Source organism: Lepidochelys olivacea, assembly GCF_965140295.1.
Source record: "Lepidochelys olivacea isolate rLepOli2 genome assembly, chromosome: 3".
Lineage (NCBI taxonomy): Eukaryota > Metazoa > Chordata > Testudines > Cheloniidae > Lepidochelys > Lepidochelys olivacea.
This window is the reverse complement of record NC_140413.1, coordinates 110,699,009-110,711,288: the sequence shown is the minus strand read 5'-3', so window position 1 is coordinate 110,711,288 and position 12,280 is coordinate 110,699,009. Positions and strand designations below refer to the sequence as shown.

The following is a 12,280-nucleotide window of genomic DNA, read 5'->3' as shown; positions in this document are numbered from 1 at the left end:
ATAGGTGGGTTCCTTGTATATTATTGTTTGCAGCATTTTTTAAGTTGATCATGGTGTCCAATTGATGCTGGTATGGGAGTGGTCTAGAGAAATGTTGTAGTGGGTAGTGGTAGTGGTTGGGTAGTGGTTGTTTAAGTTGTGGTGCAAGTCCATCCGTCCAGAGAATGAAAATATCATCTATGTATCACTGGTTTCGTGGTGCATTTTTCTAGAGATTCTTCCTCAAGGTGGCCCATGATGAGGTTGAAATTGGGGAGCCATCCTAGTACACATGGCTGCAAAGTGTTTGTCGTTAAATGTGAAGTGGTTGCGGATAAGGATGAAATGGATGAGTTCGGTGATGTGTTTTGGGTGGATTTCTGAGCATTGTGTATTATCTTGTGTGTGTCTGAGGCAGGCAGTGATGCAGTCATGGTGAGGGATATTGGTGTATAGGGAAGAGATAGTCATGGCCAGGATGGTGTTCTGAGGGAGGTTGTTAATATCATGGAGTTTCTGGAGTAAATTGATAGCTGCTCCTTTGTCCAGAAAGTAGTTTAAGGGTGGTTTCTATGAGTCTTGATACTTCTTTGGTAAGAGTGTCATGGCCAGATATGATGGGTCTGCCTGGGTTCCCCGGTTTGTGTGTTCTGGGAAGCATGTAGAAGAAACCTGGGGTAGGTTGTGGGGGGATGTGGTTGCAGAGTTTTTCTTAGAGTTGTCTGGGGAAGGATTTGATGGTATCTTTAAATTCCTTTGAGTTCTTCATAGTAGGAGGTGTGAGAGTTGTCTTTGGCCTCATTGACATAGTCATCGCAATTAAGGACTACACTAGTGTCCCCTTTGTCTTCAGGTTTGAACACAATCTGGTGGTTGGATTTCAGGGACTGTGTAGTTATCCCCTCAGTGGTAGAGAAACCGTGATGGATGTAGTGTCTTGAGATTTCAGTGTCAATTTCTTTTCCTGAGGCATTCGATGTTATGATCCAGTGTGTGGTTTTGTTCTCTGGGAATCAGATGATTCTTATTTCTGTCAGTGGGGATTGTGGTAGTTGTAGATAGTGTCATCTTTGTTGTGAAATAATTCCTTAAGGAGGAAACGGTAGAAGAATTCTTTTTGTTCTCTTCATTAGTATATTATCAGGTTCTGTGGTTGGGCAGAATCAGTCCACTGGAGAGTTCAGATACTTCAGTTCTGGTTAGGCTGGGGTGGGCAAACTTTTTAGCCTGAGGGCTGCATCTGGTATGGAATTTTTATGGCGGGCCATGAACGCCTGGTGAGGGAGGAGTACTCTATGGAGTGTAGCATGGGAGGGCTCTATAAGGGATGTTACCGAGGGGGTGGGAAGGGAAGACTCATGGGGTGTGGCGGCTCCACAGCGGCAGTATTGGGGACTCCTACTGGCAGTGACACCAAGGCAGCCGTACCAGGTGCGGCCCCTGGGTGGTTTTGAGGCTCTCGAGGTCGGGGCCGTAGGAGACCATGAGAGGATTGGGCATGCTGCTGCGTGGGGGGGAGAGGGGGGAGGGGCTGCCACATAGGAGCAGGGTTCTGATCCTGGAAACACTGTGGTGAGGTCACGCCTACGCAGCGTGACTCTGTATGCTGGAAGATGGTGCTCATCAAGGGAATTATGAGTTAGGGCTAGGGATCGCCAGGCAGGTGGAGCGGGGCAAGCTCCTGACCCCACTCTCTGGCGGGAGCACTGGGCAGTCAGAGCGGGGCAAATCCCTGACCCTGCTCCCCAGTGGGAGCTTGAGGGCCGGATAAAAACGTCTGACGGGCCGGAAGTCGCCTACAGGCCGTAGTTTCCCCACCCCTGTGGTTGGGGTAGTCTTGCTAGGCGGATGTTGTTAGGGTGTTCTTCAGTGTCCATGTTGCCCAGTGTTCAATATCTTGGTTTCTGCGGGAGCCGGTTGTTAGTTGGTTGTGGAGTTGTAGTTAGTTTCACTTTTTGTGTTTGTGTTGAATGGCTGTTATCAAGGTTTTTTTTTTTTTTTTTTTTAAGAGTTATTTTGTAATTCTGGCCATTTGTTACCTTTAAATTTGGAATGGATGCTATGCAGGTTGCAATGTTTTCAGTGCTTCTCTGGTTCGGCACCCAGCACAGTAACACTAATTGCCAAATGAAGGACACACCTCCTTTACATTTTTTATGCTTCTAGGGTAGCATTTTCCACACATACATACATACGCTTGTATTCCAGGGCTTTTGAGTAGGTGGGATAAGAAACAGGTGATTTTAAATACCCATAGTATCACCAGTGAATCGAATCAAACTCAGTGTCACCAGTGAATCAGACAGAAACTTTATCAATAGGAACAAATGCATGTTTTTCACTGAAGTATTAATTGAAGTTTTGCTATCACAGCTTTTCTCTCACCACCCAAAAAGAACATCTCAAAAAATAGGTAGACAAATCTAGAGTGCTAGGCTCTAGAATCTTCTCTTCTCTACATATCATGCCAAGTACAACCCCACTGAACTCACTGTACACATGGTATACATTTTGTGTATACTACACTGAAACAATGAGCTACACGCTGTAAATAAGAACATGTTACTTACGTATCATACACGTTGAGCAGCCAGTTGAGACACATATCTACACAGAGAGGAACATTCACCAGGTCCTTGTACTTCTCTTCAAGTCCAGTGTAAGTAGTAGTGAGACAACTGATCACATCCTGGACACCAAGGAGCTGGTCGTTTTGGCTCAGCTTGTGCTCTTTGAAAACTTCATTTGTTCTGTTCAAATCCAACAGGTCCACTAATAACATAATAAAAAACAAAACAAATAACAATGATGCCTCATCACTGGATTCACTGTTTGCCTCCTGAATCCTCATGTCATTATAGTATTAATTACAGGCAGGTTAGCTGAAGCAGCGGCTTAGCTGTACTAACACTGGTGAAACACTCCTGTTAAGCAGGGAGCTACAGCTTTGGCTGTTTTTGTTTCTTGTTTGTTTGTTTTCTGGGTTAGTTTGGGTTTTTTAATCTTACAAGCAAACAACAAAAACACTCTGCTACTCAGCATAATGTTTAAAAACAGCTGATGAGAACTGTATGATCAGAAAATTCTGCCCTCAGCTGCAGAATTCAGATGGGATTCCACTCACTTGACAGAGTCTTCTGCAGCGCTCAGAAAGCAGAATCTGGCCTTGACTGCTAAGGTGTCAAACTAGCATTGAAGGGCTCTAATAGTGTAAAGCTGTGAAAATTCTTTGATCATAATATTTGATAGTAATGTGCATTATGGATGCAATGAGGACTGATTAACTGAATAGTAGATGCAGAATTATGAAGATTTAAAAGAAACTAAGCCCTGGTCTACACTAGGACTTTAGGTTGAAGAAAGCAGCATTAAATCGATGTAAACCTGCACCCGTCCACACGATGAAGCCCTTTTCTTCGACTTAAAGGGCTCTTAAAATTGATTTCCTTACTCCACCCCTGACAAGTGGATTAGTGCTTAAATCGGCCTTGCCGGGTCGAATTTGGGGTACTGTGGACACAATTCGACGGTATTGGCCTCCGGGAGCTATCCCAGAGAGCTCTATTGTGACCGCTCTGGACAGCGCTCTCAACTCAGATGCACTGGCCAGGTAGACAGGAAAAGAACCACAAATCTCATTTCCGGAGACTGCGGGAACTGTGGGATAGCTACCCACAGTGCAACACTCCGGAAGTCGACGCTTGCCTCGGTACTGTGGAAGCACTCCGCCGAGTTAATGCACTTAGAGCATTTTCTGTGGGGAGACACACACTCGAATAAAACAGATTTCTAAAAAACCAACTTCTATAAATTCGACCTTTTCATAGTGTAGACATACCCTAAGGAGAAGCAGCTTGATGTAATTTTCATCTTATATTTTTATCCTGTTAGTCAAGGTGATAAAGTGCATAGTCATGCAAAATCTTCAGGCTCCCTCCATAAAAGAACACACTTCTGCTATGAATTTCTGATGGATAACAAGGAGTGGTGATACTAAAAAGCACACTCAAATGTAATAGTGATCATGAAAATCTAATCATCAGCTGGATGATGAGAAAGAAAAGGCGGCTTTTATTGAATTCTTTCAAGTCACTTTATGTAATGAAAAGAGGCATATCTTTGTCTAAAAGAAGGAAGGACAGTAAAAGCCAAATGGTGGCATAATTCTCAGTGACATCTTTAACTACACAAGTTGGAATTTTAGCAAGAAGTAGTGGCAGTTTCCTGGCATCTTTTCTCATATAACTACAGTATCTATAGCATGAATTTGAAACTCCATCATTCAAAACTGTTTCTTTGTGGGCAGAGTTATTAGTGTATTAACAGTATAAATGTCACTTCTCAATGGAAATAAGTCTTGACAGTTCTAGGATGAATTATAAATTGCTGTATACCAGGATAAAATAAGGACCCAAGAATAGGGTGACCAGATGTCCCGATTTTATAGGGACAGTCCCAATTTTGGGGTCTTTTTCTTATATAGGCTCCTATTACCTTCCACCCCTGTCCCGATTTTTCACATTTGCTGTCTGGTCACCCTACCCCAGAAGGGCATCAGTCTTTGTGCAGCGTCAGATTGGTTCAGCATTGCCTGAAAAATGAAATACGCAGAAAACAGACACCATAACGGCAAAAACTAGAATGTTACTGGATGTCTAGCTATCTTTCTTCTGCCTATGAGCAATTCAGTTGAACCTCAATGTTTTCTTCTACTACATAGAAGGAGATACATGATTTAAAGAAGCCTATGTTCCCTATCCCTGTTTTGTCCAATCCATTTTCCTACACACCTTTGTAAAAATGAGACTAAGGCAATAAAAGATTTCCTGTATATTCCTTGCTTTTCCCTTTCCTGACACATGCATATTGTACTCTGACTTTACAGCACTCATCCATACAAGATATTAGATTCTTGTAGGTTGTTTTTGAAGGAGAAGTTATTGTCAGATATCTCAGGCTTGGGAAAAAACACTACACATGCACAGGCTGGATAGGGGAGGACTAACTATAGCAAACCATTTGTTGGAATGGTAGCTACTATGCCTTGCAGTATCAGGGTAACATTATACAGTAGTTGAAATGAGTGAAATATACCCAAAATGGCACACAAGAAAATTAGAATTCAAAGATTGAAACATACACAGTACAATAATCTTTTATTTCATATTCTGGGGAGTCAGAAGCAAGACTATAAAGTACTATCAATCTTCAAACATATCCAGTCCAAGAGGGTTGAAGAGTATGTCATTTTTTTCACACCCCCTGTGCGTGAAATACAGGAAAGAACTCAGAATTGTAAGGTTGTCATAACTGGTGTCCTTATAAATTGTATTATTATTCTTTCTGTGTTGGTAACTGCAACTTCCCCAGTATTAAAACAGAACATCTTCATCCTTGTTAGTTTATTTCATTAGGGCAACGGGAACTTCCCACCCCTTTTGAATGCTAAAAAGGAAGTAATAATGTCTGGAACTGGATGTTCCTAACACAGTGGCCTTTGCAATGAATACCTCTGTGCAAGCAGATAATAGAGCTACTCTGTTGACTCTAGGACTTGACATGTTATGCTTATGAAGATCTTCTACTAACAGCAGCGCTTAAGATGCTGGAGGAATTCAGCTTTTAAGCTTTATACCTCACAATACATGAAGGAACTGAACACACTTTAAGGGCAGTATAGTTAGAGCACTTAAAGGAAATATTTCATAGTTATGTAAATTAAGCTAATAAATCAATGCAAGTGTAATCATGTCTTGGATAAGACTAATTGCTTGTGGAGTATGGCAAGAAGGAATTTACCCTATCCCAATGTATAGCACTGCTCATCTGGCTGGTTTAATCTGGACATAGGAGGTAATCATACAAAGCCATTAGGTACTGCCCTCAGTCAGAGACAGTATACTGAATTCTACAGACCTGTGGACCAGGTCGCAATACCACGCACTCACTTAAGTGAAGTTCTTTCAGTTCATGTGCAAATCTATACCAGTGGATGAGTGGACAGAAAAAAAAATCTCTCTTCTCAAAAGGTCAACTTTTTTAATACAGCAGCAAATAAGTTAGAGGGACAATTTTGTGTACTCCATCATATCCATGCAAATGAACTAGGTCAGTCTCTGGCTGCTGTACATGGCTACTGATAATTATATTTTGCACTGAAATAGCACCTTACATGAAAAAAATCTGAAAGCACTTTACTAGTATATTATACTAGTTTCAGAGATGGATGAATATCACAGAGAAGTTAAGTTTCTTGTTCAAAGTTGCACAGTGAGCCAGTGGCAGAATGGGAGAATAGAACCCAGGAAGCCCTATCTCCACTAACTTGCTCTTACCATTAAAATTCTATCTTTCTGTTGAATGGACACAGACTGTAAACGACAGCCCAAAACCTGGATTCCAGCAGGGTCCTTAAATTATGTATTACTTAATTGGGTTATGCAGCTCTACTACTGCGTTACCAATTTACACTTCAAAGTCAAAGTTCATTAAGTGTCAGTAGGCTTAACACTCCTTCAGTTTTGTCCTTGCATTCTTCTCAAAAAGGCCTTTTCACAGTTATGCACTCTGCAGCTGTGACAGCAAATTGGCACATTTTACAATCTACAGTGACCCTATTTGTAGTGATTCAATTTGACACTTTCTTTGCCTTAGTGCATAAGCCAGACATAAGCCTTTCTGAAGTGTTGTACATTCAGATACCTTTAGAGACATTCCACATTTAAATTATGAGAAATGATTTTCTTTTTTCAATGGAAGGCAAATGACAACTTGGTCCAAGGGGTGAATGAGAGAGACACAGCAGACATGTCCGCACCCTTCCTAAAAAAACCCCAAAATCAAAAGCAGAATTATAGATTTATCATTTTGACTCTCTTTATATATAGGCTACCCTGAAGTATCTGCTGATGGTGCGCTCTAAATATCTCAGTAGTAATCCTAAGAACAGAAATGTTCTAATTACTATGGTCACAAGGAATCAAACTGTACCTTTGGCTGGATGTCAGGTATTCATTTGTAAGCAAACAGTGACAGAAAGAACAACATAGATTTTTGAAAGTGTCTATAAATTCAGGCTAGCAAATATAGAGTTTGGGTAAAGGAGGCAAGAAAGTGTGTTTGGAAGCTGAAAATTCCTCAGATTAGTTTGCTTTGAGGTGCAAACAGCAATGCGTTTCTCAGCGATCCGTATGCCTCCTGAGTCCTCCTTCTGTATTAAATAAATCCATTTTCCAAAACACATGTTCAATTAAGTTCGCAGATTTCTTTGGCTGTCTCTCCTTTCTTCAACTTGACAGCTACATTCTCACACAAGAGACAATGAGATTCAGGACATAAGAGTTAAGAACAGCTATACTGGGTCAGAGCAAAGGTCCATCAAGCCCACTGTCCTGTCCTCTGACGGTGGCCAATGGCAGGTGCGCCAAAGGGAATGAACAGACAGGTTATCAAGTGATCCGTGTCCTATCACCCAATCCCAGCTTCTGGCAAACAGAGGCTAGGGACACCATTCCTGCCCATCCTGGCTAATAACCATTGATGGACCTATTTTCCATGAATCTATCTAGCTCCCTTTTGAACCCCTATAGTATTGGGTATTTATAAGTAGGGGTATTGGAACCCCTATAGTATTTATAGTATTGACCTTCACAACATCCTCTGGCAAGGAGTTGCACAGGTTGACAGTGCATTGCGTGAAAAAAACACTTTCTTGTGTTTGTTTTAAACCTGCTGCCTATTAATTTCATTTGGGGGCCCCTTGTTCTTGTATTATGAGAAGGGGTAAACAATACTTCCTTATTTACTTTCTCTATACCACTCATGATTTTATAGACCTCTATCATAACCTCCCTTAGTCGCCTCTTTTCCAAGCTGAAAAGTCCCAATCTTATTAATCTCTCCTCATACGGAAGCCATTCTATACCCCAATCATTTTTGTTGCCCTTTTCTGAACCTCTTCCAATTCCAATATATCTTTTTTGAGATGGGGTGACCAAATCTGCAGGCAGTATTCAAGGTGTGGGCGTACCATGGATTTATATAGCAGCAATATGATATTTTCTGTCTTATTATCTATCCCTTTCTTGATGATTCCCAACATTCTGTTCGCTTTTTTGACAGGTACTGCCCATTGAGTGGATGATTTCAGAGAACTATCCACAATGATGCCAAGATCTCTCTCTTGAGTAGTAACAGCTAATTTAGACCCCATCATTGTATATGTATAGTTAGAATTATGTTTTCCAATGTGCATTACTTTGCATTTATCAACATGAAATTTCATCTGCCATTTTGTAGCCCAGTCCCCCAGTTTTGAGAGATCCTTTTGTAGTTCTTCGCAGTCTGCCTGGAACTTAACTATCTTGAGTAGTTTTGTACATCTGCAAATTTTGCCACCTCACTGTTTACCCCTTTTTCCAGATCATTTATGAATATGTTAAATAGGACTGGGCCCAGTACAGATCCCTGAGGGACACCACTATTTACCTCTCTCCATTCTGAAAACTGACCATTTATTCCTATCCTTTGTTTCCTATCTTTTAACCAGTTACCAATCCATGAGAGAACCTTCCCTTTTATCCCATGACTGCTTATTTTGCTTAAGAGCTTTTGGTGAGGGACCTTGTCAAAGGCTTTTTGAAAATCTAAATACACTATATCCACTGGATCTCTTTTGTCCGCATGCTTGTTGACCCCCTCAAAGAATTCTAGTAGATGGTGAGGCATGATTTCCCTTTACAAGAACCATGTTGACTATTTCCCAACAAATTATGTTCATCTATGTGTGACAATTTTGTCCTTTACGATAGTTTCAACCAAATTGCATGGTACTGAAGTGAGGCTTACTGGCCTGTAGTTGCCAGGGTCACCTCTGGAGCCCTTTTTAAAAATTGGCATCACATTATAGCTATCGTCCAGTCATTTGGTACAGAAGCTTGTTTAAATGTTAGGTTATAGATGACAGTTAGTAGTCCTGCAATTTCACATTTGAGTTCCTTCAGAACTATTGGGTGAATACCATCAAGTCTTGGAGACTTAATACTGTTTAGTTTATCAATTTGTTCCAAGTTCTGTTCATGGTTCTGTTGCTGGTCAGCTGGGTGACATTGGGAAAATAACTTCTTCTCTCATTGCCTCAGTTTCCCCATCTGTAAAATGGTAATAATACTTACACCTCCTTCGGAAAGCACTTTGAGGTCTATGGATGAAAAGAACTATATAAGAGCTAAGTGCTGTTATTCCTGCATCTTCCCACTTTGCAATGTGGGAGGAGGGAAAGAGAAGGCGGTTCTTCCCCAAAACTTGTTAAAAGCACCATGAATTAAGATGGATGGTTAGTATCTCCACTTCAATTTTGCAGGGGTCAGGCTGAAAGTCAGCACTGTGTTTGGATTTTGAGAGAGAAACCTTGTAAAGTGACATTTTTCAGCTGAGTCATTTGTAGTCATTTTGCACTTCATTAGTTCTGTGGAGACTTGTACTAACCAGTCAGCTGGATCCTGGACATGCAACTAAGGTTAGAGACCTAGAACAAAAATAAAAGTGCTACCACTAACCCACTGAGCAGAGTCTGAATATTCCTTTTGCACCTGTCATATTTTGATTTCTCCTTCCTTCCGGCAACTGCCTTTCAAATGGCTGCTGTGACCCCTCTTTCCAAAAGCTCCAGAAACGAAGGCTTTGTAGTATGAGCCACCCCCCAAACCTTGCAGTCCTGTTGTCAGAGGTGGGAAACCAGTACAGTCCCCAAGCGGTGAATCTGCAAGCAGGAGTCCTAGCCAATCGCTTGCTCCACTGGTACTTCAGACTGGCTATCCTTTCCTCTCACTTCTTCCCACATACTCTACAGACTACTGTACTGTAGACACTTGACAGTTGATTATTCCATTTATAATACAAGAGTCTGATTCCTGAGTTCAAATCAGAGGAGCTACAAAAGCCATACAATATTTTAAGCCAGTTGTTGCCAAATTTATAACAAATCCAAGTCTTGGCCCCCTCATGCACTACTATAACCCCCTCAATACCTCACACTGGCAAGGTTCCCATATCATACCTGTTTTTACCCAGTCTCTCCCCCTTACTGCTGTTCTCTCTTTTAATTCCTGTCTTTCTTCCTTTTCTATGTATTTAGTGGCTTTTTCCTTTCCATTTTTATTCTTTATTTTACCTTTAGCTGTGTCTCCCCCAGTCCCCTCCTCGTTTCCTCATCAATCTTTTTCCTCCAGTTTCCTATTCCTTCCGTCGTCCACTTCCCTCCCAGTTTCTTCCCCATCTGCATCTCCCCTCCCCTCCCGCCTTCTCCCTCACAAATTCAAAAAAACAAGAACAAACCATCAAAGCACTACTCCTCATTTTCCACTGAAACCGACCTCCTTAAGAGCAATAGACAGCAGTCCAAGGCCAAGTTAACTCTGCCAAAACAGTATATTTCTGTTTTTCCTTACCCTGACTATTCATAAGAATTCAGGGGAAATGCTGAGTGAAAGGATAAATCTCAAAGGAAGTTAAGGCCCTGAGCAGGCCACTCAGATGAGAATTTGGGATATCTTGTTTTGAGGATGAGGAAGCAATTGACAGTTTTGAATCAGAAGGACAGTTCTAAAATCAACCAAACAAAATCCCCAGATATGCTACTTCTAAGACTTCCAAAACTGTACATGTCAACCTTAAAAACAAGCCTTTAAACCACACTTTAATAATGAAACAACACAAAAGGACTTCTCAAAAGAGTGTACAATACGGAGCATGTGCAATGCACTCCTGCTTTCTGGATACCTCAGAGAAAAAACACTATATAAAGTGAAAACTATTGCTATTAGTAGTGTATTTGTTTTCCACAACTTTCCTCTATTTGTAAGGAACGTTTACAGCAAACCCATCTAATAAAGTTAGAAAATGGACTAAAGTAAATTTACAGACATTAAGATCCTTTACCTGCACCCCAACTCTGAGCAGTTTACACAATTTGAAGTTCACACAATAAGAGTCATTTTCTGTCAGGGCAAATATTTTTGTATTAAGTATAACAGTTATAAAAGATGATGAAATAGCCCAGTATTGGACTTGATGATCAGAGATCAGCTTCTTAATAAGAGTAATTTCCTATTGCATAGTATCACTTCACACTATGGATTGTATATATATGATGCACATTTTCAATTTTTTTCCCCATTTGCTTTTCAAAAAATAACCAGGGGAGAAAGCAAGTTAATTTAGCTCATTCCGCTGATCTGCCCTCCTTTGTATTCATTAACTTTGTTAATTCGTAACAGTGACAAGGGCCACGGGCAATTAATGTCATTTTTTGGTGTGAATGATGAACTATCAAGGAGACATCTGCCCCCCCCACCTTTTTCTCTCTTTCTTTTTATTGATGTTAGTGTCTTTAGGATCAGGCCCACCCTCCTTCCCCCAAGTACTGCACAGAGTGATTAATTCATTTTGAAGGATAAACTTACAGCATAATGCTTTTTGCAATCTTCGGATTTTGATGGCTGTACGGTATGCAGAGAAACGTACGTTGTTCAAGTCAGCTGAAATATTACAGAGCAGAAATATTAGTGGTTTCTAAATAAGCACCAATACCAAGAAATCCACAAGTCTTCCTTGATACAATTTCCTAAATCATCATATATCAATAAAGTTTGAGGTTAATTTCATTTTACAAAGCTGGACAGGAGGAAGGAATACTATATTTCAAATCAAAATACAAAGACAGCCATGGAATTAGGACCTTAAAGTCAACAGAAAGACTTCCCCTGGACTTCAGTGGGTCAGGACCTTAGATATTATTACATTTTCAATGGTGTGCTCAGTATTTTCCAGACAAGATGAGGAAAAAGTCCATCTCCCAAAGAACTCACAATCTAAAAACAGACAATGTACAAATGAAGGATAGGGGATATGATACAACAAATGTCAAAGTGATTGAGTGGTGAAGTTTAGCAAGAGTCTTCCTAGCTATGATTTCCATAATGTAATGATTTTGTTAACAACTCTGAGATGGGAACATGGATGGATGGATAGATAGATGAGCAGTCAGAAAGATATATACTACTAATTTTACAAACTGTTAAATACAGTCATATCTTTTCCAATTTAATAACGTTTTATCCTTGCATTCCTCAGACAGAGGGCATTTCAGAGTAAATGCAGATGTTTACATAGGTATGCTGCTGAACCAGCCCTACCCTACCATCATAAACTAGGCTTTATTGCTCTGAGTCATTGCAAACCTTAGCATTCTACAGGCTATGCATCCTTGCTTAAATGCACAGGGAGCCTGAGTCCTATGATC

The 12,280-nt window shown here is 40.7% G+C and overlaps 1 protein-coding gene across 4 annotated transcripts in view; it reads right to left on the bottom strand.

Moving 5' to 3' along the window:
• The window catches only part of UTRN (utrophin), a 583,727-nt gene that overhangs the window by 105,139 nt on the left and 466,308 nt on the right, over positions 1-12,280 (bottom strand). For all 4 annotated transcript variants that reach the window (XM_084623224.1, XM_084623225.1, XM_084623226.1 and 1 more), the window contains 2 exons: positions 11,442-11,516; positions 2,550-2,751 (listed from right to left, as the gene is read on the bottom strand). In XM_084623224.1, coding sequence (XP_084479350.1) covers positions 2,550-2,751; positions 11,442-11,516 — 277 coding nt within the window. The remainder of the gene's footprint in view (positions 1-2,549; positions 2,752-11,441; positions 11,517-12,280) is intronic.